The sequence below is a fragment of the Synchiropus splendidus genome, chromosome 4 (assembly GCF_027744825.2).
Source record: "Synchiropus splendidus isolate RoL2022-P1 chromosome 4, RoL_Sspl_1.0, whole genome shotgun sequence".
In the NCBI taxonomy this organism is placed as follows: Eukaryota; Metazoa; Chordata; class Actinopteri; order Syngnathiformes; family Callionymidae; genus Synchiropus; species Synchiropus splendidus.
Genome location: NC_071337.1, coordinates 18,707,769 through 18,735,551, shown reverse-complemented (window position 1 = coordinate 18,735,551; position 27,783 = coordinate 18,707,769). Strand labels below are relative to the sequence as shown.

Here is a 27,783-nt window from a genome sequence, read left to right as displayed (position 1 = left end):
CTTCAAACACGTTTTCCGGAGGCTTTATTTTCACTGCATCAGTCAAAAAAAATATATTTACAAAAATCAGATTTACAGTACTTTCAAAAAGAGACCACAGCTACAGCATTTGGGATTGAAAACATCAACAGGTTTTCCAGCAGCTCAAGTGCAAATCAGGAGGAATGGGATTCAATGACTGAAGAAATGTTTTGAGGAAAACCGAGTGCAAATTTTCCAGTTGCGAACACCAACAGTATTCAGTCAACTTAACTCACTTGACATTGAAATGATGAGCTTATCGGGATGTACAGGCACTGACAACACTGATGAGGAAACTAGAGAATGAAAAGACCAGATGAACAAAACAGATGGATGGAATCGTTCACAGCATTTTAAAGAAGAGGTTCACATTTTTCAGAGTAGTTAAAGGAATCACAAGAGACGATTCATTTGTCATAAACTAAGTCATAAATATGAGCTTTTGATAGTTCTGCACCTTTTCACGGAGGACTGCAGAATGAAGTGAAGAAACGGACAGATGGAGTAAAAAAACAGGTCAGAGAAGTCAGATGGAAGTAAGAGGAAGATGATGCAGGGGACATCATGCTCTGATGGAAGCACTTGGGGAATACAGTAAGTCAGGAAAGGGGAGAACAAGGAGTACCAGAGAAATACGTGAAAAGAATCACCAGACGTCTGTACTGAAGTCTGAGCTGTTTTCATACTCCTGCATTATTGTGAGTGATATGTTTTCACGATGTGTAACTGTATATCACCGAATGTGACACTTGAACTTTCATTGATCAAAGTTTTTTTTTTTCAATAATCATTCCACACAATTTAAAATTTTAATGTATTCAATCGAATTTGATATTATTACAGTATTAATATGATTTTTTTTTTCTCACACATTTTTTTATTTAATTTGACCTCAGTGTCAAGTACTCAAATTTTCTCTGGTACAGTAATTACCTAACTTGGATTTCTCTCCTAAATTTGCGGCGTATGTACGCTGTTTGATAAAGCCATAATGATTTCCTCACGCAATGAAAAAAATCTTTATATTTTTGGAAATCCCAACAAATCTTTGTTTCCGTCACAATTGTCATACTAAAATTACTTTTCTAATTATTTTAAAATATACATGTTTTTAAATAAGAATAGATGAATAAAAAATGAAATGGAATAATACAATAAATAACACAATTCTGGAACCCTGCTGAAGTTCAGTCGTCTGAGGACACTTACGTTGCATGTTGGCAGTAAAAGCTGAGAACAGTCAGATGCTGACAGATTCAGCCTGTGCAGCCACAGATCCACGGTAATAACAGTAACTGTGACCATCAGTGGACCCGTCTTGCTTGGTTTGTCTTTAGATAGTCTGAGGGTAAGGATCAGAAGAGACCATCCTCTAGGGAACCTCTGGCCTCCCAGATCTTCACTGTGCGGTCACTGCAGACACAAGGGAGACATTTCACACTGACGATTGAAGGTTAAACTAAAATATTCCATTCATTTATTCATTCAGAGTGCTCTTCAGGTCCCTGTCCCCCTCCCTCCACAGAATCGTAGATGACCTCCAGAACTCACTCTGATGCAGTGAACAGCTGACTGCTGTTGGTCACCAGGCTGTTGATGGGGCTGTCATGTCCCGACACCTCCCCTAGAGGCGCCAGTGAGTCAGCGTGCCAAAGCCGCAGCAGTCCATCTCTACAGCCACCGAGCAGCACCGGTGAGCCAGGAACCAGGCCGAGGCCGCTGATCCAGTCCGTGTGGGCGCTCGCTGACTGCAGGCAGAAACAGATGATGTTACCTGGCTGATTTTATTCAGCGCAGCCAGCTTTTAGCGACTCACCTGAAGCATGCGTTTACATGACAAGTCCCACTTCTTGATGTGCAGGTCTCTCGAGGCGCTGTAGAACACGTCTTTGTGCACCACGAGGGCCTCCACGGCATCCTGGTGGGCTGGCTCAAAGGTTTGACAGCAGCTGAGGCTCCCCTTGGAACCTTCGGTGACCTCAAACATCTGAGCACACACACACACATACACACGTTAGGTCACACCAAAACAAGTGTAGAGAGACACAACTGTTCTCCTACTTTGACATGATGGTCTTTGGATCCGGTCAGCACCACATCTTGTCCGTGTCCCAGCTCGTCCACTGTCAGGCACGTTACCGGACCAGAATGACCCGTCAGCTTCCCGGTGGACACAAACCTGCACCAACATTTAGCACAGACGTCAGTGGGCTCACACGCTCTGCATTATTGACGTTAGACTCAAACAACTGAGACAAACTAGGACATTAAATACACTTGTCACTCTCAAGTTACAGACCGCAATTCAGTGGAACACACTTCGTAACACTAACAAACCCCTTTAATGGTAATCTGCCACTTAAAACACACAACACTCAACTGACTGACAGTAACAAAAATGACAGACTATATGCTCACACAGTTACACACAACTACTGTTCAGGTAGTGTGGGAATAAGGGGCAGAAATGCAATTCTATTTCTGAAATGTAAGAAGTTATTGACTGATTTGTTATGTGATAAAACAATAATGCAGCCTTGTTATATAATAGGCATAGAAACATAAAAACTAGTGATGGGACTTTAATGAGTAAATTACGATTAATTCATTACAACATTATTACGATTAAATAATTACAACAAAAATTTAATTTAATTTAATCTAACAGTTTGCTCTCCAGACAACAGGGAACCTTTGTAAGTGCATGAGTTCCTGGTCCACTGATCACACTGATGCACAAGACACGTGGCAGCTAGGATGATAACAACAACAACAAACATGGAGGAATCCCTGAACAAAAGCAAACAAAAGCACCTGTTTGCTTTTGTTCAGGGAGGTTTTTCGCTACACCATGGCAAGGATTTCCACTACTCTGAATGTAATTGAAATTCTTATGAAATTGAAATTCTTATACAAATATGTTCAAGACATTATAGAGCTTTAGTTTAAATAAGGTGATATAAAAACTTGAATATAGCCACCATCCTGATTCGTGGTGCCATTGTCAAACTGATGCAAAATAAACAATATTTTGTTGTTTAAATGTATGTATGGGTCCATCATTTGATTCAGTAATATACCAAATCCATTCAAACTGAAAAAATGTGGTTTCTTCTGGCAAATATTCTTCTTATATTTTTTTTATTAATCACAAATTCTCTAATTAATTAGATTAATTCTTTTCATCATATCCCGACCCAATTTGTCTTTTAACAAACCTTGAAGATTAGAATCCCGAGATGGGACCTGATCACATGCTGAGATCATTGAATGCACTGATTCACCTGGACAAGCTTGAAGTGGCCGTAATCTTAATGTGAGGAATACATTGCAACTGTACATTCTTGTGAAGAGAACATGAATTGTAGTTCAGGGAAAAAAGGTTATTTTTCTCTGTAAAAAGAAACACCTCCCCTGTAGTGTAGTGCTACAACACAGATCGTCGAAGACTGTGCACGTACTTGCGTAAGTCCCATATCCGAACTGAACTGGTTGACGCAGCGTACAGGAAGGTTCCCGATGGGTTGATGGCGATCTGGTTAATCTGACTCTCTCCAGGCGGGATAGATAAGTTGCGTCCAGATGAGGCGCTGTCGCTCATCTGACCCGACGACCTGCAAAGAAAATAAGGCTGTTAAGACTTTGCCACATCGTGATGAGCTTAGCTTAATCCACTCACGTGAGCGTTCGTATGCATTTGGCAGAGTCTCGGATGTCCCAGACTTTGACGTACGCGGTGGAGACGGTGAAGACCAGGCTGGATGTGTAGCTGCGAGGAGAAGCGCGTTGGTGACCAGAATGGAGACATGCTAACAATAACAGAGAACAAGCCGTACCGAACTGAGACAACGCTGGTGGGGTGGTCCGACAGAGACATGATCTCCTGACCCGTCACCAGGTTCCACACTTTACAGGTCCGATCTGAAAACATGCACACGTCACATCAGGAGATCAGGTCATATTTTTCATTTCGCTGAGCTTGCGTGAGGATTTCCACCTCTGGATCCGGTGAACATCAAGTCATCGGTGGCGTCCACACACAACACAGGTTTGGTGTGGCCCTCAGCGACGTACACGCACTGCAGTTTGGCTCCCCGGCTGTTCTTAGTGGGGGAAACAGGATTGATGACGCCTCTGTGAACCACACATCAGAGTTAGTCTTCAAACCTCCACACTCACTAAGATTCTGTTCAACATTACCGATGTCCTTCACACACTGGGGAGTCGTCCAAGCTACAGAGAGACACACAACAGAGCAAATATTGCGTTTCAATTTCTTGCATCCACTATGTAGCTTGAGTCTCTCTTTAAGGTGTGTATTCAGTTTTGTGAAATAGTGTGTATTTATTGAAAATGATGTCTGCTGTTTTTGTGGAAATGTGTGTTCATGAATGTGTATTTTGTGGATATGTACGTGTACATGCTGTGTATAAGTGGATACACTTATGTGTGTGTGGTTTTGTTGTCATAGCAACAGATGATTCTGCTGACAAAAGAGGCATGATTTCCTCACAGAGTTCTGTCACTGCCAAGCTTGGTTCTGGCATCTGGAGTGGTCACAGCAGGGTTGCATGCAGGCCCCGGGATGTGTGTTGAACCCTGGACCTTCCTCCTACTGAGCGGGGAACGCTCCAGCTGCTTCCTCTCAGCATTGATGGGAGACCTGGACCTGGATCTGAACACGACAGAGCTCCAGTTAGAGGAGACCATGTGAAGATCATCAAGGTCCAAACAGAACGTACAGGGCAGCTGGTCGGACCCCAGATGGAGACACAGCCTGGAGACCCTGAAGGTCCATGGGGGCTTCTGAATGCTCCGAGAGTGGGACCAGAGGAGGGAAGTCTGCTGCCGGTGACTCAGAGGTCGGATCTCCACTGCCGGCGTAGAGAAGCTCCATCTGTGTGGTAGTCCGCCTGCGAGCCTGAGGAGACGGTCACGTTTCCTCCCACAGCCAACATGTCAGTCGGACAGAGGAGTGTCTCTACCTTGCTCCTGGGTCTGGATTCATTGCAGAACTTCAGGAGGTCTGAGGCCAACGTGCTGAAACAAAGAACCCTCTTAGATTTGGCTTTTTCATTTCAATATCAGACTCAGACCATGTGACATCAGAGAAACTCACCTTCCCTCTGCAGCTGGACTGCTGCTGGACTCATCACTGCTGCTCTCCTCGCCGTTCTCTGAGTCCAAAAACATCAAATCTTTTCAAAATTCACCTCCAAAAATATCATTCACCAATGAATTGCATAAAAAAAAAAAACAAAAGTGAAATATAAGTTTTAAAAAAAGCTTAGAAATATTTGTTTTGACTCATCAGTGAACATCAGTAAAAAAAATCATAATTCAATATATTCATTTTTATTAGTTAATATTTTAAAGTGCAAATATTTCACATGTAAGTATTTGCTCTATAAACTAAAAACGTATTTTCTGCAAATCAATTCTTTTATTTGAATTGTTCGAACATATCAAGAAAATTCTATATTTCTGAAGATTTTCATTTTATTCATCACCTGTTTTTTTTTTAAAAACCCCATGAGTGTGTGTGTATCTGGGGAGTGTCTTGTGTTTGGTTTAATGGATGTTAATCTTAAGCTTGTTTTGACTTTTTGGACGCGTGTCTATTTATGAGTGTTTGTGAGGACTAGCATCTGTTACTGAGTGTTTGTGTTGGCTCTGTGTGTGTCTAGGTGCGTGCTGTGTGCTTTAGTTGCTTTCATGGTATTGATGTAGAAAATCAATGTAGTAGTGGTAAAACATATATATTCTGAAAGCATGTGATTGAAAGCGCCATATAAAATTACAAATACATAATTGTATTTTTTATATTCGTAGTTCTAAATGGAAGTGAAAATACCTATATGTACGTACTGAATGAATATGTTAAGGGGAGGGGCAACAGTCAGGGAACATTTGAAGCTTAAACCGGCAGAGGGTGGACACAGATCACATGAGCTCAGGATTTTAGGACCAGGATGAGTGGGCGTGGTCAGCAGGTGGGAAGCTGCAGCTTCTTTAGTAGGTGAGAAGATGAGGAGGAGGAGGGAAGAGGAAAGAGGCGCACACTGCAAGATGTCCTTCAAAATAAAAGTGTGAACACTTTGGGGTCCTGAGCAGTTTCATGAAAAATATTGTTTGAAAACAATTTGTGGTTAACTTTTAAAAAACGGAGTCATCCAATCATTTGAGCTGAAACAAGACACTACTTGAATAACGTAGAAACCTTGCAGGGTGCGTTCATTCTTTTTTCATAACAGGTGAGTTGAATCCGTCACTCACCTGACGACAGGTAACCTAACTCTGAGATTAACAACAGTAAAAGAAAACAAATCAAATTAAAACTGAACTGAAAAATGAACGGCTTCTCTTGAGTTCTGGGCTCCAGTTTGGTGCTGAAGCTGTGAACATTTATTAAAAAAAACAACAAAGAACAAAAACGAAGACAGAATTCATTTCATTTTTATAAATCTGTTTTTCTCAACTCACAGAGAAAACAGACTACAGTAGCCGACACCAATGCATCAATTTTTGGGGAAAAAAGTCTTTTTGGCTGACCACCAGTTGCAAAATATTCCTTACATTTGCATTTCATTGTAACTTTCGACACATGGTGACACTGGCACATTCACTCACAGCAGGGCAGCTACATCTCCACCCTGGAAGCTCAGGCACAGACCACGAGGAGGCCTGCTCTCAGTCACTCATTCAGAATGGCCCGACAGCACGAGTCTTACACCTCAAGCCCAAGAACTCAAGAGAAGCTAAATAATTAGAGCAAACATGTGGACTGCAGAGCAGTCGGTTCAGAGAGGGGTCTCACCTTGCAGAGCGCTACCCAGCAGAGCGTCCAGCTCCGGGTTGATCTCGGCTTTCTCCTTCAGCATGTGGAACAGCAGCTGGTTCTGAGTGGCACTGTTGATCTCAGTCTGCTTCAGCCTACCCTCCATCACCTTCAGCTGCGAGTCCTTCTGAGCCGCCTGCAGACCCTGAAACCCCCAACCCTGTTAGCATTTGAATATGAGTGACATCCCCACATGAAACAAGATAAATACACTGTAATGTAACATTGACACCCCATGCATTCTACTGCGAGCTAATGGCAGGACTACTATTGATATATTAACTTAATGATGTGAAGGTATATTTAGTTTTCCTTCAGTTTTGAACACATTCCATGTCATTTGTTGACTTGTTAGTTTTATTATATATTATACTCTATGTTACATTATATATTAGAACATTTGAGATTGTGTCAAATTTTAAGGGTGTCCCAAAACTTTATTTTCAGCCATTGCGCCATTGGTCACTGGAACCAATTCTGTAAGCTGTGACATTTCATAACAGAAGCTTCATCTTCTAAATGTTGGCTCTGCATGTGAGATTTGAAACAGTGGCAACAGATTTAGTGAAACAAATACGATGTCTTCACTTTACACATGATGATTGGTCTGAATGGAAGATTATTTTAGGAGCAAATTTTCAATCACTGTATCATAAAATTGTATTTTTGGAAATAATGTACATTACAACCATAGGTATACATGGGAAATATGGACAGTAGTTCATTATTTTATTTCAATTTAGTACTCCTTATTAGATTAAATAAAACTATTTTTGTCAACGAAAACCAAAAAAAAAGAAAAACATTAGCAATCCAGTATTCCACAGAGCTCCAACGTCTCATAGTATTATCTTAAAATAATGTTGAATGAGCACACCTGTCACCATAACAACAGAAAAGCTGAAGGTGACTTCATTGCATGTTATTTTTTAAGAAGTCCAGTTTTCCAGTTTTTGTTTTTTACCAGAGTTGGTGACTAGCAGCACAGCAGATGTGAACCCAAATGATCTCACAGAAAATACTGTATGTCAAGTTATTATTGCCAAATAATTGTCAAAGTATTATTACTTATTGCCATTTCTACTTATATATTTCTGGGGGGTTTATATAACCTTAAAAAATAAATACAAAAAAGTACCAAAAATATATTTTTGCATATTTAGGATATGACAAAAACATTATTAACATACTCAAAGTGTTACAATGCCTTTATTTATTTAATTATTTTTTGCCTCAAATGCAAATGATGAGGATCAGTGCCTCAAAGCTTTTCTTAATGTTTATTCGTGCAAATAATTTAATGACTTTAACTTAAAACATATATATAAAAACAAAAGACAACAACTCCCAGGTCATGACTTTGCTTTATGAAAGAGCAGGCTTTTAAAATATGCTATACATATATAGCATACCTTGTTGATGGCAAAGGTCGTGAAGTGATCCAACAAGAATCGAGCTTCTGACAGGTTGCAAGAGCTGATAACTGCAGCCACATCTACCGTGTCACCTTCCTCCTGTGACAACACGGAATGATGTTAAAATATGGCTTAAGTGGATTTTTCTTTACATCATGCACACAAAAATAAACAGACATAAGTTACATCATTAAGATAATGACAAAAAATAAAGAGAAAAGGAGGCAGTACACAAATTGCACAACATGCATTTGTATTTGTGTATAAAAAAAATCTGAAATACAATGTCAGTAAATGCCAGCAACAATATCTTAAGTGTGTCCTTGTTCCAATAGAAGTTTGCGAAAACTCTTATCTGTAGAAGGAATTCAGGTGGAGGAATGAGCTGGATTGATTTAATAAACCTGTGACTCTCAGAAAATATACATAATGACACACTTTGGCTATTCATGCAGATTCCGGCTCTCCATCTGACCTTGGCCTCCTCTATCTGCATGATGTTGGCCTGACAGTCTGCGATGCTATCGTTGATGTAGTCGATGTTGGCGCTGAGGGACTCCAGCTCCTCATTCAGGGAGGTCAGTGAGCGGTCAGCGTCTGCCCCCTCCACTGCCATCTTCTCCCTCTTTCGGGTCACCCGCTCCCTCCGCCGGGTTAGATCCTCGCGTTGCTGCCGAACACACAATGACTTCAGAATCCGTCTGTCGGGTCATGTGCTTGAACTTTTACCTTCAGAAGTCTGTTCATGTCAGCCTCCATGTTGGAGATGGTCATCCTCTGCATGATGATGTCAGTGACACGCCTCTCCAGCGATTGCCACTTGGCTCGAGCGGTGCGACCCAGTAGGATGGTGCCGGACCTCAGCGGTGAGCCCCGGGTGCCGTTCAGAGTAGATGCTCCAGGGGAGTGGAGACGACCTGGAGCCGATCGATGAGGCGAGTCGTGAACCGTTTCCGGGACTCTGCGGCTCACCTTACCGGACACAGGGCGGACCTGCCGCCTCAGGGCCGTCACCTGGACACAAACTGACCAATCAGAGGCCAACTAGGGGAGAACTGTGTCCTTAACTCACTCTCATCTCACCTCTTCATTCTTCCTGCGCAAGATCAGTTCTTGTTGTCGCTTCTGAGCCTCCAGCTGCTTCACTTGGTGCTGCAGGAACAAAACCAGTGTTGAGAAGAAAATAAACTGACGGATGTCAAGAACAAGAACGAAAGTCATTCAGATAAATCTTCTTGTGAGTTAACATTTTTAATATTTACTAAATAATTAATGACTCTAAATTAGAACAAAATAATGCGGAAGAGTATAAAAGTATATTTATTTTATGTCAAGCTGCTACTTATATATAAGTATAAGTAGCAGCTTTACATAAAATATGTACACAGTTTCACACTTATTCACAATCCATGTCTTGCGTTTATTTAAATTCATTAATTACATCTGCCAAAATCAGAAAAGTAAAAACAATAAACCAATTTAATTTATATTGAATATAACTAATAGCAGAAAGGAGAGGCAGGAAAACAGATTCATTAGAAATATCGTAGTAGTGCAATTTGAGTACAGTGAATGTAAAAAAATTCATAACCTTCATGCTAAAGATTATTAACATTTGTGCACAAATGAATTGCGTTGTTCAACTGATATAATATCAACACAAAATTAAAAAAACATTCTGGAGGAATTAATTATTCTCTTATTCTTCATTAAAATTGACTTTATTAGATAAGTAATTAGCATTAAACAATGAATCTAAAGACTGTGACTAGTTACTAGTCCCTCAGTATTTATGCAAACTTAATATATAAATATATATTTTTATATCTTATATTATATTGCACAATATATTACTACTATATATATATATATATATATATATATATATATATATATATATATATATATACATATATATATATATATAGCTACTAAAAATTGTCCTCAACAGTTACTGCATAAACAATGAAACAATGGATTTATTTAGTACCAGAAGAACATAGAAAAATGTTATCAGATAACCTCGGCTCTGCGCTGGTCTTTCTTCAGAGACGCGATCTCTCTGTTTCTCCTGGATTCTGTTGCTCTGTTGCGCTCCTGCTGCTCCTTCATCTGTCGCATCAGCGCCACCTAGTGGATAGAGCGACAGTGTTTAAAAACAAGTCTACGCGCTGACAACACCGAACTCCACCTTCGTCTTCTTCATCTCGGTCACATCCTGCTGCAGCTTCTTCAGTTGCTTCTCGTACTGTGACTGGTTCTTCAGCAGCCGAGCGTGTTCCTTCTGGGCCGACTGCAGTTTCTGCATTTCCTTGTTCATGGAGCTCAGCTTCCTCTCGTACTCTGCCCGGATGCGCTTGGCTTTCTCCTCTGTGCAGGACTCCACCGAGCCTGAAACATTAACAAGGATGTGACTGACCCTAGTTACAAATGTGGACAGTGTGATCAGTGAAGTCCGGTCTCACCCATGTTGTGCAGGACCTTATCCCGCTCCAGCTGTGTGTCCCGGATCTTGTTGGTGAGCATCACCAGCTTCTGCTCGTACTGCTGCTTCAGCGTGTGCAGCCGTCGCTGGCTGTTCTCCAGCTCGTCGATCAGTTTTTGCTTGATGGCGATCTCGCAGGTGATGGTGGCCAAGTCAGCCTGGACGTTCTCTGAGCCACACCAGACAAATATGAAGACCACCAGACAGGAAGAGCTTTCCAGAATGATGTCCACAATCAACAACAGATCCTTCTTTACCTTTCTCATCCAGTTCTTCAGAGTCAGATTCCTCAGATGACTCTTCACCAGCCTCCTCCGACTCTTCCTCCTCTTCGTCAGCTTCATCGCCATCCTCATGCTCGCTCACCTCCTATACATGAACTCATAAGTTCAACCACCCAAAATCAGCATCAGCCCTTGTTCTACTTGTGTCTCCTTCACTCACGGCCTCCTCGTTGTGCTCCTCTTCGTTGTCTGGAGTTTTGACAGTGCTGCGGAGACACCATCAGAGCGGAAAGTTAAGACCTGTGACAGTGGGAGTGTCAATCACCTCGCAAGAATCACATGACCGACACATGCAGAATGAGTTTGCACATATGAGGTGATGATTAGATCATGATTTTATGCCAATGACACCATGAAAAGAAGTGATTCACCGTCACTACGTCAGGAGCTTTACAGTCACACACTGGAGAGAGTTGTTGTTCGGCTTTGTACATCATTACTTGGTCATTCATCTCAGGTTTCCCACGATCAATTTTCCTAATACAGTGGTACCTCGGTTTTCGAACGTCCCGGACTTCGAACAAAAAATTCGAGATTTTTTTGCTTATGATTTCCAACGCAAATTCAGAACTCAAATGCCCCCGAAAAAAGCCGGAAAAAACATAACGTGTGCAGACCGATCTGATGACCCACAACGCGCTTTGTTATTGTGTATAACGCAGCCTCTGTTTCTTTACACTTTTACTTATTTCATGAATTGAAAGAATGATAATCAAGAATCGCCAACAGTAAAGCAGAGAAACATTGCTCTTTATATGGTCTTGAAATATGCTTGAGCCTGATAAGAAATATTTAAATGTCTTACATATTTATTGAATGAATATGATACTATTTCAAAATGGAACATTTTCATGAATGAATGAATAGAATTATGCCAAATATAATTTAAAAAATGCCAGAAATGAGAGTTGCTGATCAACATCATCGTCCAGTGTGTGAGGAAGAGGAGCAGGAAGCAAAAGAGCTAATCAGGAGGTCCCATTCCTGTCAGGATCAGGAGATGTCGGTTACTCTGGGATCTTGGATTGGGATTAGGATTGAGAGTCACTACGATGCACAGGCATTTGATCAGCATCATTGATTAGAGCCGATCTTGGAACCAAACCTGGCGAGCTCCTCCTGCTGGTGGTTCTCCTCATAGCGCCTCAGTCTTCAGGAGGATGGAGGTGGAGATGAAGGTGAGGAGTAAAAGAAGTGAGTGAGGAAGAAGAGCAGTGTGAAATAAACGTGAGTGAGACTGAACGATGAATTCCACATGAGGAGTTGAATAAAATTATATTCCCAGCTGTGGAAGCAAAAAGGCATCTACGCCATAAATAAAAATGTTTTTGTTTGAATGCTTAACCACATGAAGGATGAAGGATTTTCGCAAATAACATAAATACATAAAAAGCCAACTAATGAACAAAAAAATTACATTATTTTTGATTATTTGTTTATTTATTTATTATTTATATTTATTCCATATTTATTAAGTTTATTCTGTTTTAATTTTGTTCAAACTTCCACAGATTTTTATGTTTTCACAATTATATTCAGAAGAATTTAAAGAGCTAAAAAAGTATTAAAAACGACTCAATAAATGTACCTTTGTCATCTAGAGAAATATAAACAAATGGACAGACACCTCTGCCTCCTGAGAAAGAGAAGAACATACTGTATATTTAAAACTATTTAATTACCTCTTTTTCTTCTTCTTCTCCTTCTTCTTGAGCTTCTGCAAGTCTCTCTTGGCCATCTGTATGACATCACTGGTTTCTTTCTCAGGTGCGATCAGAGGGGAAGAGAAGGAGCCTGAGTAGAGTGATGAACGAGCAGAGACTCGGGACAGAGTCTTCCTCAGGTTCTCGTTCAGGGCTTCACTCTCCAACAATTTGGCACTGAGGATGATGGAGAAAGAGATCAACTTCAGTTCTTCACAATGGTGTGTTGGTCAGAAGAATGGAACAAACCGGAGCTCCTCGATCTCTGTGATGTAGTTCTGGATCATGTTGCCGATCTCCTCGCTGCCCTCACCTGCAACATTCACCACATCATCTCACCTCACATCCCTCCACACCTTCATCCATCTATTCCTTCATCCGACCATACATCGATCAACCGATCTGTCACCCATTAACCCATGAAAAAGTCAATGCACACGTACAACTAGACTTCACTCATTTTCCTGTTAACCTATCAACACTTCCATCCACATATCCATCAACCTTTCATTCATCCTCCAATACCTTATACATCCATCGACCCATCCATCCATCCATCTATCCCTGTACCTGCTCGTGTCAGCGTGCTGTTGGCTTGGTCACTCAAAATATGAGTGAGTCGGACTCTCTGGGCGTCGATGGTCTCCTGCATGGCCTTCACTCTCACCCTCAAGTTGTTGTTCTCTGCCTGCAGCATGGAATTTTCATGCACCAGGTCGTTGACACCTTCCAGGCCGTCCTCCCCCACAATTCTCTTGCCCTGGACACGATAGCCAGGTCACCTCCGCAGGTCCACAACTCACACTCCTCTGATCGCCTCACCGTCCTGTACTCCATCAGCTCCATCTGCAGCCGCGCAATCTCCGTTCTCAAAGCGCTGATCTGTTGACTGGCTCGGTCCTGGTTCACCACCACCTTGTTCTTGATGTTCCGTGCCCGGTTTGCGTATTTGAGGGTGTTGAGGGTCTCCATGAAGTCCCGGTCTGACGGGCTGATGCAGGCGATCATCACTGTCTGACTGTAGGACAAAAGACAACACTTTATCTTCTTCAATTTTTAGCATTTTCCACAGCACGAAAATCACCTCCACATTACAATCTTGCGCACACCCGACTGGCATTCTCTTCGTGTGGACAACGACAAGCAATAAAACAGCAACACATACGCTTTTTTGTGCTGTCATACTTGTCACCACCGCTAGATGGAGCTAGTATTTGTTTTATCAAAGGGAGGAAGAACTGACGTCAAAAAATAACATCTAATAATAATAAATAAATTTAAAAAAGCATGAATGAACATAACTTATTTGTCTCTAGCTTCAGATATATTTTCCCGCACCTGTTTCCCCCGAGAGAGTCCTGCAGCAGCCGGGTCAGTTTGGAGTCTCTGTAAGGAACATGAGTGGATCGTTTGCTGCGGTCGCCCAGAGCACTGATCACGTTTCCCAGGGCCAGCTAGGAAAGGAAAAGCCGTTATCAAGAGACGAAATTCCAGGAAGCTAGAAAATGTCCAATGCAGGTTTTATTTTGGTTTGACGATGAAAACTGTATTTCTCCTGTTTGTAATAAAATTCTAACCATTTTTGACACTGCGGCATAAACCATTATGAATGATAAGATCATGCACTCTTTACAAAATATGAAAAATAATATTTTATTTATATAAATTTAAGGTGGTTAATACAAAAGAGAACAGTCCCACTACTATAACACCTCGCTGCTGACAAGATGTCTGAGCCACATCTACTGGCTTCTCTAGAAACACTGGTTCTACTTTCAGTCTCTTTTGGATGAGTGAGCATCTCACTCATCCAAAAGAGACCTTTTTGAGAAAGTCCAGACATCCCACAGAGAAAACGGGTGATCTATTTATGGCGCTCAAATTCTTCCCCAACAAGGCCCGAAGACACTCCTCAGCAAAAACTCTCACCAGACCACAATTGATAGAGATCCCCTCCTTTGCCCTGTCCCCGGTGGCACCAGTCCTCTTCAGCCTCTCAGAACCAGCCAGGTCCACGAAGTGAAACTTGGCCGTCAGGGTCTCAAACTCATTTATGTCCGAGTTGTTTGCCAGCCGGTTGTCTGTCGTGTTATCCTGAGGGAGAGAAAACCCGAGGGTTTAGAGGAAACAGCTGTCTTTTAATCATGGAGATGTTCTTACGTCGTTATCAGGTGCGCAGACTCGGACTTGGCACAGGTGGATGGTGAAGATGGCATGAGACCGTGAGCTCTGCACATTCATCTGGGTGCTGGCAGTCGTGCGAGAGAGAGCGCCGAGTTTCAAACACTGGATCATCTGAGAACAAACGATCAAATGAGTAATCGTCACTACATGTTAAGCCATTGATGTCTCTTTTCTGTTCTGACTCAAAGCTCAGTTCATCTTTTGGAGAAGGATTTCATTTTTCATAATTCAAGACCACTGCTTCTGCTACAGAAGAAGGCTATTAGTATAATGTACAAGCCAGATGACAGAGAACATACCAATGAACTGTTTGCTAAAGTAAGAATTCTGAAATTTCCTGAGATACTGGAGAGCCAAACACTGTTAGTCATGTTTGGAGCCAGACTGCTACAGGATCATCTCCTAAGACTGTTTAAACTAACTCCTGATGAAGAGGAGCAGAGAAGAAGAGGGAACTTCTACCAACCACATGCTAGAACCACACTGAGACAAATACTCAATCACTGCAATAGTGGGAGTGAAAATGTGGAACACACTGGCAAAGAAAATGAAAAACCCACAATACATGATGGTTTTCAAGAAAATGTTTCTGACACAGAAACTGCTATATTGAAGATAAAAGGTAACTGACGATTGGCAACACACAAAAGTACACACACAAATGAAATAATAATTTGCATACATACACACACGGACACGTTTGCTTAGCTATTTTGTGCGCTTATCACCCTTAACTTAACAATCCAAAACAAATGGCGAAACTTAACCAAGACTCTCTAAAGCTTGTAAGGGCAGGGCAAAATGTCCTCACAAAATACACAAGAAAGTGGCTTGTCACACACACAAAACTCACGCAGACACAAGTACACAAACTGCACAATACGGAAAGTGGGAATAAGGGCCGACATTATGAGAACTTTTCTTCACTCTGCTCCTTTTCATTCGCTGTATCATGTAAGAAGAAATATTGACAGAATTGCATGCAATGCACCCTTGTGATATAATAGTGATAAAATGTAAAATGTCAAGTGACATGTTTGTAATGTGTCAGAGGATAGAAATAAAAATTCATTCATTCAGATTAAAAGTCCAACATCTCGCCTTAAACCTTAAACATATATAAGGTTAGCTATTTCACACTAGCAAGCTTTAGCAGCTGCAAAATAGCAAACATTCAAGAAGCTATACATGATGTGCGCTCGATAAAATTAAAAAAAATGGACACCACACCCGGTAGAACATGATATATGTGTGCTAACTGGTTAGCAGACCAACGCGACTCATTTTTGGAGAGAAAATTGCTATAAAAAAGACAATAAAATAGCAAGGTAGCGTTAGGATCCTCAACAAAGATAACGTTGACACTGTGAAACAAACATGTTACCAACAACTTATGTGTAGTTCTTTGAACAGGCCACCTTTAATGGGCCTCATATGGGGTTTTTGAGCTAAATTTGCAGTGTGAGACTGGCACGTTTGCAACCGGGTGAGTAGCTGTTAGACGATAGCAGGCACCTGTGTGTGCGGGGGACTGCTCTAATAGTGTGTAAGACTTAGTAGTAATGGTTTCTCAAGGCTTATAAACACGTGTGAGTTTTGTGAGTTTGACTGTGTGGAGAGTTCACTTCAAAGAGTGGGCCATTAGAGCCTCCATTTGCAGTACATTAACTTTAACCAAAAATACTGAAAACAGTATTAGTCAAATCGATTGAGCTACACAAGCTTTCATACTCGTCATGTAAGCTAGTTTAAATACTGAATAAAAGTCTAAAAATGTAACAGAAATAAAGTAGCGATTGTAGCTAGTTATGGAGATTAGTGGCATAAAATAAGGTGGTGGCTCAGGAAAAAGCACATTAACTAGAGATTAACTTCTCATTACGACTTGGCAAGTGAGGTCGAGGCGCTTCCGTAAAACAACACTACGTTCAGTGTTCATCGACACCAGGCAGCTTCACTGACCTCTGCAGCAGAGGTGACAGTCCGAGTGGTCACCCCGACAGTGTAGATCCCTCCATTGGCGTCCTCATGGATCTTGATGTTGGACTTCTGCTTGCGTGCCTCCAGATCTCGAGTGGAGTCAAATAGGTCTAGAACCTCCTCGTTGTACAGCTGCAGTGAATCATTAGAACTCACTAAACTCAAACTTGTCTTTTTGCAAGCATCCATTATCATCTTACAATTGTTTAGAAAAATGGAAGATGAACTACACTTTTAATAAATAGACACATTTCAAGGTGAGTTGTACGTCATCATTCTGACTGTTGTGTCAACAGTTTACGTTAAATGACTGTTAAATACAACAATCCTAAACCTACAACCCAAAGTTAGTATCAGAAAAACCCAAAAGTTTTTCTGATAGGCCACAGTTGTTTTAACTACATGGAGAAAATGAAGATTTTTATTTCGTTTTTATCTTTATATAAGGTTTGCATTGCGAGCTCAGGAAAGGTCATAGGTTGTCAGCTGCTTCCTCGCCAGCTGCTCATAAATAAAGATTAGACAGCAGAGACACTCTGATGACACTTTAATGGTTCTAGTGTCAACTGGTCGCTTCATCCCCTACGCCCTCTTTAACCTTTGACCTCTGTGCTGCTAATGTGAGGGGAGTCAAAGTAGGTGAAAATGGAGAGGCAATTTAAAGATCTGGAAGAGAGAAAAGCGTGAGCTGCTGGCACCTCCAGGAATTGTGCGTTGATCTTGAACTCGGGCACCGGCCGCCCCTGCTCAGTCGCGGCCTGGCGTCGCTCCTCGATGCCTCGGAACAGGTGGTTGACGGCTCGGGGAATGATACCCAGCTCGTCCTCGCCGATGCTCACGTCAAAGCCAGTTCCCATGGTGTAGGTCTTCCCAGAACCCGTCTGGACCAGAGGGAGAAGATGATGTTACACACTGTCGGCATGTTTCAGTAGATCAGATCTCCAGCAGGTTAAAACATCAACATAATTCCGCTTATGATGAATCAGATTTTATCATTTGAACTGTATTTTCCCCGCTTAAAACTCTGTCCACACTCAAAATACGTGTTTTTTCAAATCCCAAATTCCTATTTTTAGAATTACGACGTTTAGTAATTCTTAATTCAAATTATTATTCATTTTGACATTTCCTGTCTTCAGCTTTTCTTTACATAACCTCTGCACCCACGGTTATTTTACCTTTATTTCAGTGTTTTAGCTTGTTTTTGTTTAGCACATTTGCTATCCTGGAGTTGTGTTGTTTTGTCAGTGAACTGGTGAGATAAATTCTGAGGAGCATCAAAGAGGTTCTGTCCAGATAAAGGCTCTGACTCAAGGGGGGTCAGAGGGGAGCGGCCCGTCGTCATAGTGACAATTACGGAATGCCACATTGGGCACGAATACTAACGTCACCCCACTACTCCCCGCTGGAACCCTTGAATGAGACACTGAGAGGAGTGTGTGTGCCCTGCGCTGCTTTGTGGTGTGGTCTTTTGATAGAAACACAACAGTCGACTGAACAATGCAACAATAATTATGAGCAGACACAAAAGCAGTGACGACTAAATGGAACTTGATGGTAAACTTAAGACATTTCACTGTGTTGAAATGTAAAAACTGAACTACATTTATATGTACATCATAGTAAGAGTCACTTATTTGTCCCCCCAGTGATAGGACCACTACCACTATTCTGGACAGGTTGGTAGCATCAAGTGCTAGTTAACAATTCGATGACAAATGTCAATTGCCTTTTTGAATCCAGCATTGATGATGGAGTCTAAGCTGCATAGGTGAGATGGACACACAACCACCCACGGCACTAACCACACCAACTTTCTGGTATGAACTCAAGTAACCTCGCAGGTAATAAACCTCACACATTGCAGTCAGTTTGAGCTATGACGCCACAGGTCGACACAAGTCGGTGCATCGATGGAGCTGATAAAAACTCAGCTCTTCATTACTGAACGGGAATTCACAGGCACACTCCGTATCACATTCACTTGTCTGTACAGACCTGTCCGTAAGCAAAGATGGTTGCATTGTAGCCTTCGAAGCAGCCTTCAATCAGACTCTCGGTGCAGTTGGTGTAGATGGCGTCCTGCTGGGTGTTGATGTCAAAGACGTGGTCGTAGGTGAAGGACTTATCGTTTCCCAGGACCACCTGAGGCTCCCCGGGCATGACATAGGTGCAAATGTGGCAGCCCTCTATCTTCTCCTTGGCAAGCTGAGGGCGAATCCTGCAAACCACACACAGATTTTCAAACCTAGAAAAACTTCTCGCTGCTCTGAAACTGAAACCAACTAGCTGGTGCACATTGCTGTGTGATAGGTGTGTAACCATAAGCCCCAGCCAATGTTTTAGGGAGCATGGGTAGCAGCCGTTTCATACCCAAATAATAAACTCAAAGAATGGCCTGTAATTTAAGTTGTCATCTGTCTACAATTGACGCACAGTGATTTCGCCACTTAGATCTGGATGTGTCATCATCAGATTTTGGACTCTGATATTAGAACCAATAAACCAGAACTGACTGTTAAAGAAACAGATCACAGCGTGTTTGTGTCTTATTGAGTGACCATTAATCCGGGCGTTAGTCTGAGCATGCATCAAGGAGTGTGATCAAGAACGTCTTCAGCATGATGAGTCATCACTACTGCAGGCTTGAATTTAAACGTCTGTAGACAAATCGTGTCTTTCACTAGTGCTCAGTGATGGTTGGAGCCCGCAGTGCCGCCTCTCTCCAGTAGGCAGGACAGTGCTCCCACTGTTCACACCAGTCCGCTGGGTAAACAGTTCCACCCTGGTTTTCATTAGGAACTGTTCTGTTGGTGCCTCTGGAAATAAACACACATCTATTACATCATTTCCTCCATCGGACCCTTTCTGCAGCTCATCATTGAGTTCACTGTCCACCTGAAGAAGAATGAAGTCAGACACCATGATGGGTAAATCTGCTTCATAGTCCAGGCAGCTTGAATTAACCATGAAGGTTAGCAATGACCAGCAGTGCCGACACTGGAATGGAAATTTCCTTGATATGTCTGAGTCTCAACATAGCATTGACAAAGTTATTTACTTATGATTTTCACCCAAATGGTTTGCTTTTTTAGGGGAGTTACTGTGAAAAAAATGAATAAAGATAATTATTTATTGGTGCAGGTATTTGCACTGAACAATTTTGTCTGAAGCTAGCTATATGTTTTATGTTGACTGAATTAATACCATGGCACCATATAGACCATTAATCATGTTGAATAATTTAAATGTCTATATTCAAGTTGGCTTGAAGACAATAGGTTGCATTTTCAATGAGTCAAAGGAGGTTTTTTTTTCACTGTACTTGACCGAAAGCAAAAAAAAATGCAGAAAATATGCGCAGGATTCTGTTTTTCATGAAGTCCCATGAGGAAGACTTGTCACATGGACTCACTCGGTTGCCTGTTCACCAGTACAATTCACAGTGGGTCCCTTGGTTTGTTACATTGTGCAAGTTTTGGTCCCATAATTGGAAGTACTTCTTATCTAGAAAGAGACAAACTTCCTCACTCAAACTCATGCAATACTTTGCGATGCACAAATTTGGGTCACAACAACTAACTCAAATTAGTGGGGTCCCGAATGCCCCATGAGTCAGAGGCAATGCAGCTAGCGAAATCAGCTATTGACTGTTTCCCAGTTTAGTTTATCATTTCCATTGGGTGCTGCCGATTTCTGTCACTCACTTGGTCCAATGAATCACCACATTTATACAAGACAATGACTCCAACAGACAAGTGCAGCCTAGAGGGTCCATGCCCCTATGAAACCACCACAAATCATAATAAACACAGCACGAGATAGTAGTGACACTCAGAGTTGATCCTGCTTAAGAACCTCACAGCCATCAACAGCAGAACATTCCATTCGAGTCATGTTATACAGTACATACGCAGAATCTGGATAATTGTACTCTCAGTGGTCAGAGTAAAGTTTCAGGTTCATCTTGCTTCACTGGCATTCTGTGGAACAAGGGACCACTATTATGAGTATTTTGGCAACGGATATATTAAAATTTCAGAGACAAATATGAATAGGCAGAAGGGGAGGTTTGACAGTTTGTTATTTTTAGCAAGATTATAATCTGACACACCTCACTCAGTGGTTCAACCCCAAACACTCCTCTCTCCTGGTTAAATAGAGGCTGCCCTTCAGCACTAATCCAGCTTCTCAGGTGACACACAGGATATCTAACTCCACCGCCACTCTCGTCCAAAACTTTACATATACTGTGCATTTAAAACAGTATGTCAAAGCATGAAGGCTGAGTCACGTGGAAAACACTGCACGGATCAGTAACTGGGCTAACACTGTTGAGCAATTACAGTTTTTTAGCCTTGATCTGCCGTGACACTTCAAGCTAATCACAGCAAAGGAGAAAAAAGAGAAAGTGGTGAGAGTGTGACCAGGATTATGGGTTTGCAGAACTTGCCAGAGAGAGAGTCCTATAATGAAAGCAAATGAGTTTTGGGCCAAGCATTTTGGGACACATTAAGAAGTATTGATAAACCCACCTCCCCTATTGAATCAATGGAAGATTTACATTTGTTTAATTTACAATATGCCTGTGGCAGACCCGTGATGTCAGTGCAGCAATTACATGAGTTAGGCCCACTTCATGTGAAGCAATTTGAATCATACCATTGGAGGCACTTAGCATGTTTGATGACGTGATCCATGACTTCAACTCTACTGTATGTGTCCAACCAACTTCCTTAGAATTTATATGAGAAGGACTCATTCAGATTTGTGGGATTCATGGCCATTTCAAACATTGGCGTGTTTTCTGTTCTGTTTTACAACTTTTGTGTTCTGCAGATCCATGAGTCAAACTAAAGCAAGTCAAGTCACAGAGAGTAACTCAAAGGCAAATGTAATGTAGCATGAGCAACCAATGTCCTTTCAGCTTTGTGGGATTCAGTGAGGCTCCAGAGATTTCACGAGTTGGACTAAGTTTCCTGTCTAGCAACGCAACTGACATGGACTCGTAGAACCGGGGGTCTGACAAACTTCATGTTATATGTTTTGAATCACAGAGATACACTCGTGTGTGGAGTTAAATGTGTGTTTGACTATGTAGGGGCTGTAAAAGCCCACCATACGGCACCCAGGCCGACAAGGTCGAGCTTCTCAGGTCACAGCTTTCTCTTCCCACCCATCAGAGCGGACGACAGACCTTCACCATGACAGGAGATAACAGATGTAAACAGCAGGATTAGGCTCTAAGTGCTGAATGATGAGAGGAGATCAGAGAGGTGATATATGCTTCACTGAACTACACACACAATCATGTTGTCTACGTACACAGAATGTAGTTTACACACTTAGAGAGAGAAGGCCTGTCAACTTCTCAGCATGTGACCACTCTGTTTTTATAAGTCCGATTACTGCGATTACAGCGACTGCCGGTGAAACAGTCAACTCTACCCAGTTTTGATTATATGTTCCAACATGGTACGTTTAATTTCAGTCAGTAATCACACAACTATATCACTGGTGGATTATTTCACCTCTCTGAGCTCATTCATCCTGACACGAAGTCATGTGACATCAATTTACCAAATAAATCGTTCCCTTGAGATGTTAGCGTCGCCTTGACAACCAATGAGCAGTAATGGATGTCTCAGCACAGACATGAGATCAGCTGACCTCTTTGTGACTCAGCAGAACATCTGAGCCCACAAGCTTATAGTCCCTGATTCATCATCACCTGATGTGTATTTTTGGATGTTGGCTCAGCTCAAGTTACATTTTAAAAAATCAAATGTGGCTTGTGTATATTTATCATTACATACTGTTAAGTGATTTTTTTGTCTTAGGTATTTTTTTCCTTAAAGCTGTCAAAAAAGAATGTGAATGCAAAGGTTGTATTTCAAACATGATTGCATTTGAGTTAAAAAAAAGAAAGAAAATAAGTTTCATTTGGCGTGAATCATCAGAACCATTGTCCCCAAACTTGGCCATCCAGATGAAGAATGTTTCAGATGGTGGTACCAGGAAAAAGATGAAAAGGCTCGTGGATATGGTTCATGAGCACATGAAACGCACAGCAAAGAAAACTGATGGGAAGAGACCAAAGAAGACAAGACAAGAACAACAGGAATCTAATTGAGTGCACAATAGCTTATAAAAATCTAAATATGTTTATTTCAAACAACCAAATAATCATTTTCCTCTCGTACCCTAACTCTTCACTATTATGGTGGCCATTATTATGTCCAACTTGTCATCATAAAAGTCCCAGAACCAGCGATGTTAAGCAGCTGAAGAATGTCAGCCAGAGTTGTGATGAACATGCGAGGCGACAGCAGGCTTTAATGGACAGTAACGCTGCCCAGCAGAGATTAACGTCTGCATGGACCAACTCAAATGCAGGTAGACAACGAAAAAGTTCCCATACGGTCACACGGAATGTACTCAGACACTGCCCGAAGGTGCTGCAAATTTATTATGTAATATCATGCACAAAAGCTAGTGCAATTATAAATAGCCATGGCGAAGTGGTTCTTTCTTGGTGGCTCTGGCTTCAGGGCAAATACAAGGAAAGTATTGGTAAATGCAGAGTAAAATGTTGTGATGTAAGACATGAAGCTAAAAAGGAGACATTACATAGGTCCTTCAACAGTCAAGCTGTTTGGAGACGATGCAAATGTGACTAAGCAGAACACGTGGGGCAGACTAGCCGACCACACAACAACTAAATATAACCATGGAATCACCTAATACCATAGCAGATGATGTCTTTATCACATTGTTATCGCAACCAATAGCACTCATGGACCCCAGAGAATCACGTGACAAGCATGTACTGCTGTTTGTCCACCCCAGATACGAACACAAGAACTGATAAAGAAGCATTATGTGACGATTAAAAGTATGTCAGTAATGTCAGAGAGGGTTAACACTGGGGTTAAAGAGCGAATCAACAAAGAGAGCATTCTGCTGACTCAGCGTTTCGTTCTTCCGTTCAGGAGGAATGGCCAATCACACCTCACTCAACATCGAAGCCATCCTCCGTCCCCATGGCAACATGTGATACAAGTCCAGAGAAACCTGGAGTGGGTCAGTGATCACAGCTCCAACTGGAATCAGGGTCATAGGCCAAGAGGCGGAACACGATCAGCTCACAACTAACATCCAACTGACATTTATTAATTTTCATGCTGACCACTGACATCATGTTATAGAATTCCAATACAGGAGATCTGAGATGCTGCATGTTAAGAGGCAGCAGATGGTTTGCAGAATATCAGCTTTGTGTGTCAGTTCACTTGAATTACTTCATGAATATTTATGGTGAATGGATGAACACACACTTACACACACAGTGTGCTTTGTACTTTCCCTTTGAGACAAGCCATGAAAAAGGTGGATCAGGGTGCAAGGATTTAGCTACAAGTGAATATAGGTAGTAGTCAGTGAAGTCGAGTTGAGGAGTTTGAACTGCACTTTCAGATCCCAGTGAACTCCGAGTGATGGAGGAAGCACAAACCATACATTCATTTTATTGAAAACTTCCCTTGCTCTCCCTTCACTAACATGCGGTCACTGCTCTGGCGCTTAGCTTTGAAACCTTCGAAAGAAAATGGACGTTTACCTGTCACCATGACACTTGAGACAAATTCATAATCATGTTCAACACCAAATACAGCAAAAATGAAATTATTAAAGGCCACAGAATAACTGTGTGATGTGACATAATATCACATATACTGCAAAAAAGAAGCAAAACAGAGAGGCAGGAGGGATCCTAACAAGATGCCCATGGCATGGAGGAGCAGTAGCTGATCTACGTTCCTACTCAGAAACACATTCTCTGTTCTGAATCCAGATCTATTTCACTCCACAAAAAAGGAGTGATGATGGAGGAGTGTTTTTATCAGGGCGGCAGGCTTAGCAACGTGCTAACAGACGTTAGCCATGCAGGCTCAGACAGGTAATGCTCCTTCACACTCATCTCTTTCACACACACACACACACACACACACACACACACACACACACACACACACACACACACACACACACACACACACACACACACACACACACACACACACACACAAATAACAATGAAGGTGATTAGAATCATTCTCTGACTGTAGAATGTTACCACAGTAATAGATGTGCTTTAAAATACTGCGGTTGTGTGGTTGTATTGATATGGAAAAGTTGATGAGTGACTGAAACTCAATTACACAAGAAGATGAGTCATTTAAGATCCACTGATGTGATTTATAATAATAATGACTTGAGTAAGGTGTTTCGGGAGGCAAGGAGAGTCATTATGTGAGTCCTGTCACGACTCCAATGCTTCTAAAAACACAAGTCATTTGATAATTTATGAGAGGAAAGTCCCTGATGCTCAACAGAACATTTTAACAAAGTATTGTGTGGAAAATAAAGAGGCAATTCATTCAAGCATGCATCAGAGGTTCATGGTTGGCAGGTGTTTTCCTTCTCTACATGTTTCTTTGCACCTTCGCTCAGTAGTTATCAGACAGAATACAGCTCGATTAATTTTTCCTTGGTATAAAAATATTTTTACGACAAAAAATGATGTACACTGACCTCCAATATAATAAAACATGCAAGTCCTAGCTGAGGTCATATTTTAAAAAAGACAATGAAATATCTAGTTCCATACTGAAATAGCTCAGATGGGCCAGTGCTGGACTGAAGACTGAAAAATCTCTGGTTTAACCCCGGGTTTCAGCATACTGACGCAGTTAGGAAATGAAGGTTTTCACCAGGTTATGACCTTGCAACTCTCTGCCTTCTCCTGCCCTCATGAGGTCATAGCAAAACAAGTACAAATGTTTTGTGTTGCAGTTTCAAGCTTTAGGCAACCATTATTTGGATTTTTTTTTTATTATAATTCAGTTTCATTATAACACATTAATTGACAGTTAAAAACTATATTTCCCTCCTTATTTATTCTTCAACTATTATGAATTGAAAAATAATTATCTATGAAAAGACAACTCTCACATACGGCAAGAATGAATGATGTGGCCCCACTGGAAATATAATAGCCCACCTCTGCCCTCTGAGGTGTTGAATGAAAATGCGCCAGAATGTTCAGGTATTCACCAGTTAAAATCGTGATATCAAATTGTCAACTTAATATGTTTCATGACTCTGCAAATTGCAATCGAGGAGTTGAAGTGTTTTGGGTCCATTTACTTGTATTTTGCTTTTTATTTACTTTTATAATTCCAGTCAGAAAATCCCAAAATGTGCTCACTTCCGATTCCGTTCCCTCGGAAGACACAGCAAGGGCTAATTTTAACTCAACAACTGTTGGACACATGAAAACACATCTGTGCTGGTGATCCTGGTTGCAGATGAATAATAGATGAATGAGGAAGACTGAATGAAAGAGAGGCGGGATGAATGACCAGACAGGAAACCTGACAGTGCAGGGACCTTGTGACTCAATGAAAGAACTCTGGAGGAAAAGACGGGAACAAACACGATATCACAACAAAAAGACGCCCTGACGGCTCAACAAACACATTCTGGCTCAAAGTCTGAAGAACAATTGACAGAAAAGAGGAGAAACATGAGACGCTGCTCTTTGTCCTTGTGTTTCGGCCGATCCGGCTCACATGACCGCCTTTCCAAAACAAATCCAGCTGCTCCACTATCACTGATGTGGTTATTGATTTGTGTTTTATTGTCGTCTGCCCTTCCGCACACAAACACACAACAGGAACTCATCTGTCTGACAGGGTTTAAAGGTCAGCATGATACAGCAGGTCTTATAGAGAAATGACATTGAGTTCCCATTGTCCAGGTATCAACTGCCTTCTAAACCTGCAGCTCACCCCCAAGTGCCGGCTGGACAACACAGCTCCTGCAGCTTTTTTATCTTATTTATTTCATTTAGCAAGGCGCTCTTAAGGACACCTTATCACACCTCATGACATATAACCACCAATTGTTGGTGCAGTCTCGCCCAGACTAACCAAACTACTCCGAGAAAACACAAGTCGGATGATGGATTAGATTCGAATTTCAAAATAAGAGCAGGTGCTATTGTTCGGGAGGATGTGATGATGGAGGACGGAAGTAGGGAAACGTGCAGGTGTGCCACAGCATCTCAAGAGATTAGCTCGACTCTTACCTCAGAGCCACCCGAACCGAGCTCTCGTCCGGCCCACTGGTCATGGTGTCGTTTATAAATAGCTCCCCGTGATTCTTTATCCTCTTACGAGCCTCCGCCGCTGTTCCTCCTGCACCGGGTCCTCGCGCTCCTCCTCGGCTGAAACCGGAGCCGTCGCGTTACATGATCCGAGGAGAAACGTGAGCCAGTTCTCGATGTCGGTGCTGGTTCGGGATGTGGTCACTCCCTCGCGCGCATCGCCAATGTGAGGGTCAGCGGAGGAGAAGCGTGGACGAGTGGGTATGAAGGCATGTGACGTCACATGACTCCGCCCACCTCAGCCAAGCCACTACATCCTCAAAAAACAAACGGTCCAATATTGATCACGCGGAGGACTTCAGTACTTATTGATCAATCTATAGGTTATTGAGTATTCATGGTCACTTTATTTTTCTCCAAACAAATTAAAATAACAACAATTTAGCAACCATAATAACCAACTATGATACCGTGTTTAAAAAAAAGCTCCTCGACAGCCGCACCTCAGCAGTGCATCTGCTATTGTTGTAGTATTGACGGATGATGCACTTACTTACTATGGCTGCAGGTACGACGTTAGTGCTCCTACTAGAACTACTACTATAGGTTTTTTTTTGTTTTGTTTTGTTTTGATTATTATTGTTGTTATGGTTATTGTTATTTTTCGATTTCGATTCGATTTTTTGAGTCTATTAGTTGCAATTA

General features: G+C 41.7%; 1 protein-coding gene across 1 annotated transcript; it reads right to left on the bottom strand.

Annotated features, from left to right (window-relative positions):
* Nucleotides 1-13: 13 nt before the first annotated feature.
* LOC128756762 (kinesin-like protein KIF21A) lies at nucleotides 14-27,345 on the bottom strand. Its single transcript, XM_053861402.1, has 36 exons — nucleotides 27,061-27,345; nucleotides 18,909-19,131; nucleotides 17,609-17,791; nucleotides 16,893-17,042; nucleotides 14,907-15,041; nucleotides 14,676-14,840; nucleotides 14,085-14,200; nucleotides 13,569-13,764; nucleotides 13,317-13,506; nucleotides 12,996-13,059; nucleotides 12,726-12,923; nucleotides 12,149-12,193; nucleotides 11,204-11,249; nucleotides 11,017-11,128; nucleotides 10,740-10,928; nucleotides 10,466-10,665; nucleotides 10,297-10,404; nucleotides 9,358-9,426; nucleotides 9,004-9,288; nucleotides 8,750-8,944; nucleotides 8,272-8,373; nucleotides 6,839-7,004; nucleotides 6,298-6,318; nucleotides 5,141-5,198; nucleotides 5,007-5,061; nucleotides 4,764-4,942; nucleotides 4,535-4,696; nucleotides 4,222-4,254; nucleotides 4,019-4,155; nucleotides 3,858-3,942; nucleotides 3,701-3,790; nucleotides 3,483-3,635; nucleotides 2,083-2,200; nucleotides 1,838-2,008; nucleotides 1,573-1,769; nucleotides 14-1,434 (listed from the first exon to the last, which is right to left on the bottom strand). Exons 1-36 carry the CDS (start codon nucleotides 27,102-27,104, stop codon nucleotides 1,377-1,379), a joined length of 4,698 nt encoding a protein of 1,565 aa, XP_053717377.1. The 5' UTR covers nucleotides 27,105-27,345; the 3' UTR covers nucleotides 14-1,376.
* Nucleotides 27,346-27,783: the final 438 nt, after the last annotated feature.

Excerpts from the sequence above, each read along its gene's own strand:
- LOC128756762 (XM_053861402.1), bottom strand. The coding sequence starts at position 27,104 with ATGACCAGTGGGCCGGACGAGAGCTCGGTTCGGGTGGCTCTGAG. Across the intron at positions 7,005-8,271 it reads CGACCTTTGCCATCAACAAG|GGTCTGCAGGCGGCTCAGAA; the intron begins GTATGCTATATA and ends TGGGGGTTTCAG. Across the intron at positions 5,062-5,140 it reads AGTCCAGCTGCAGAGGGAAG|CACGTTGGCCTCAGACCTCC; the intron begins GTGAGTTTCTCT and ends TCTTTGTTTCAG.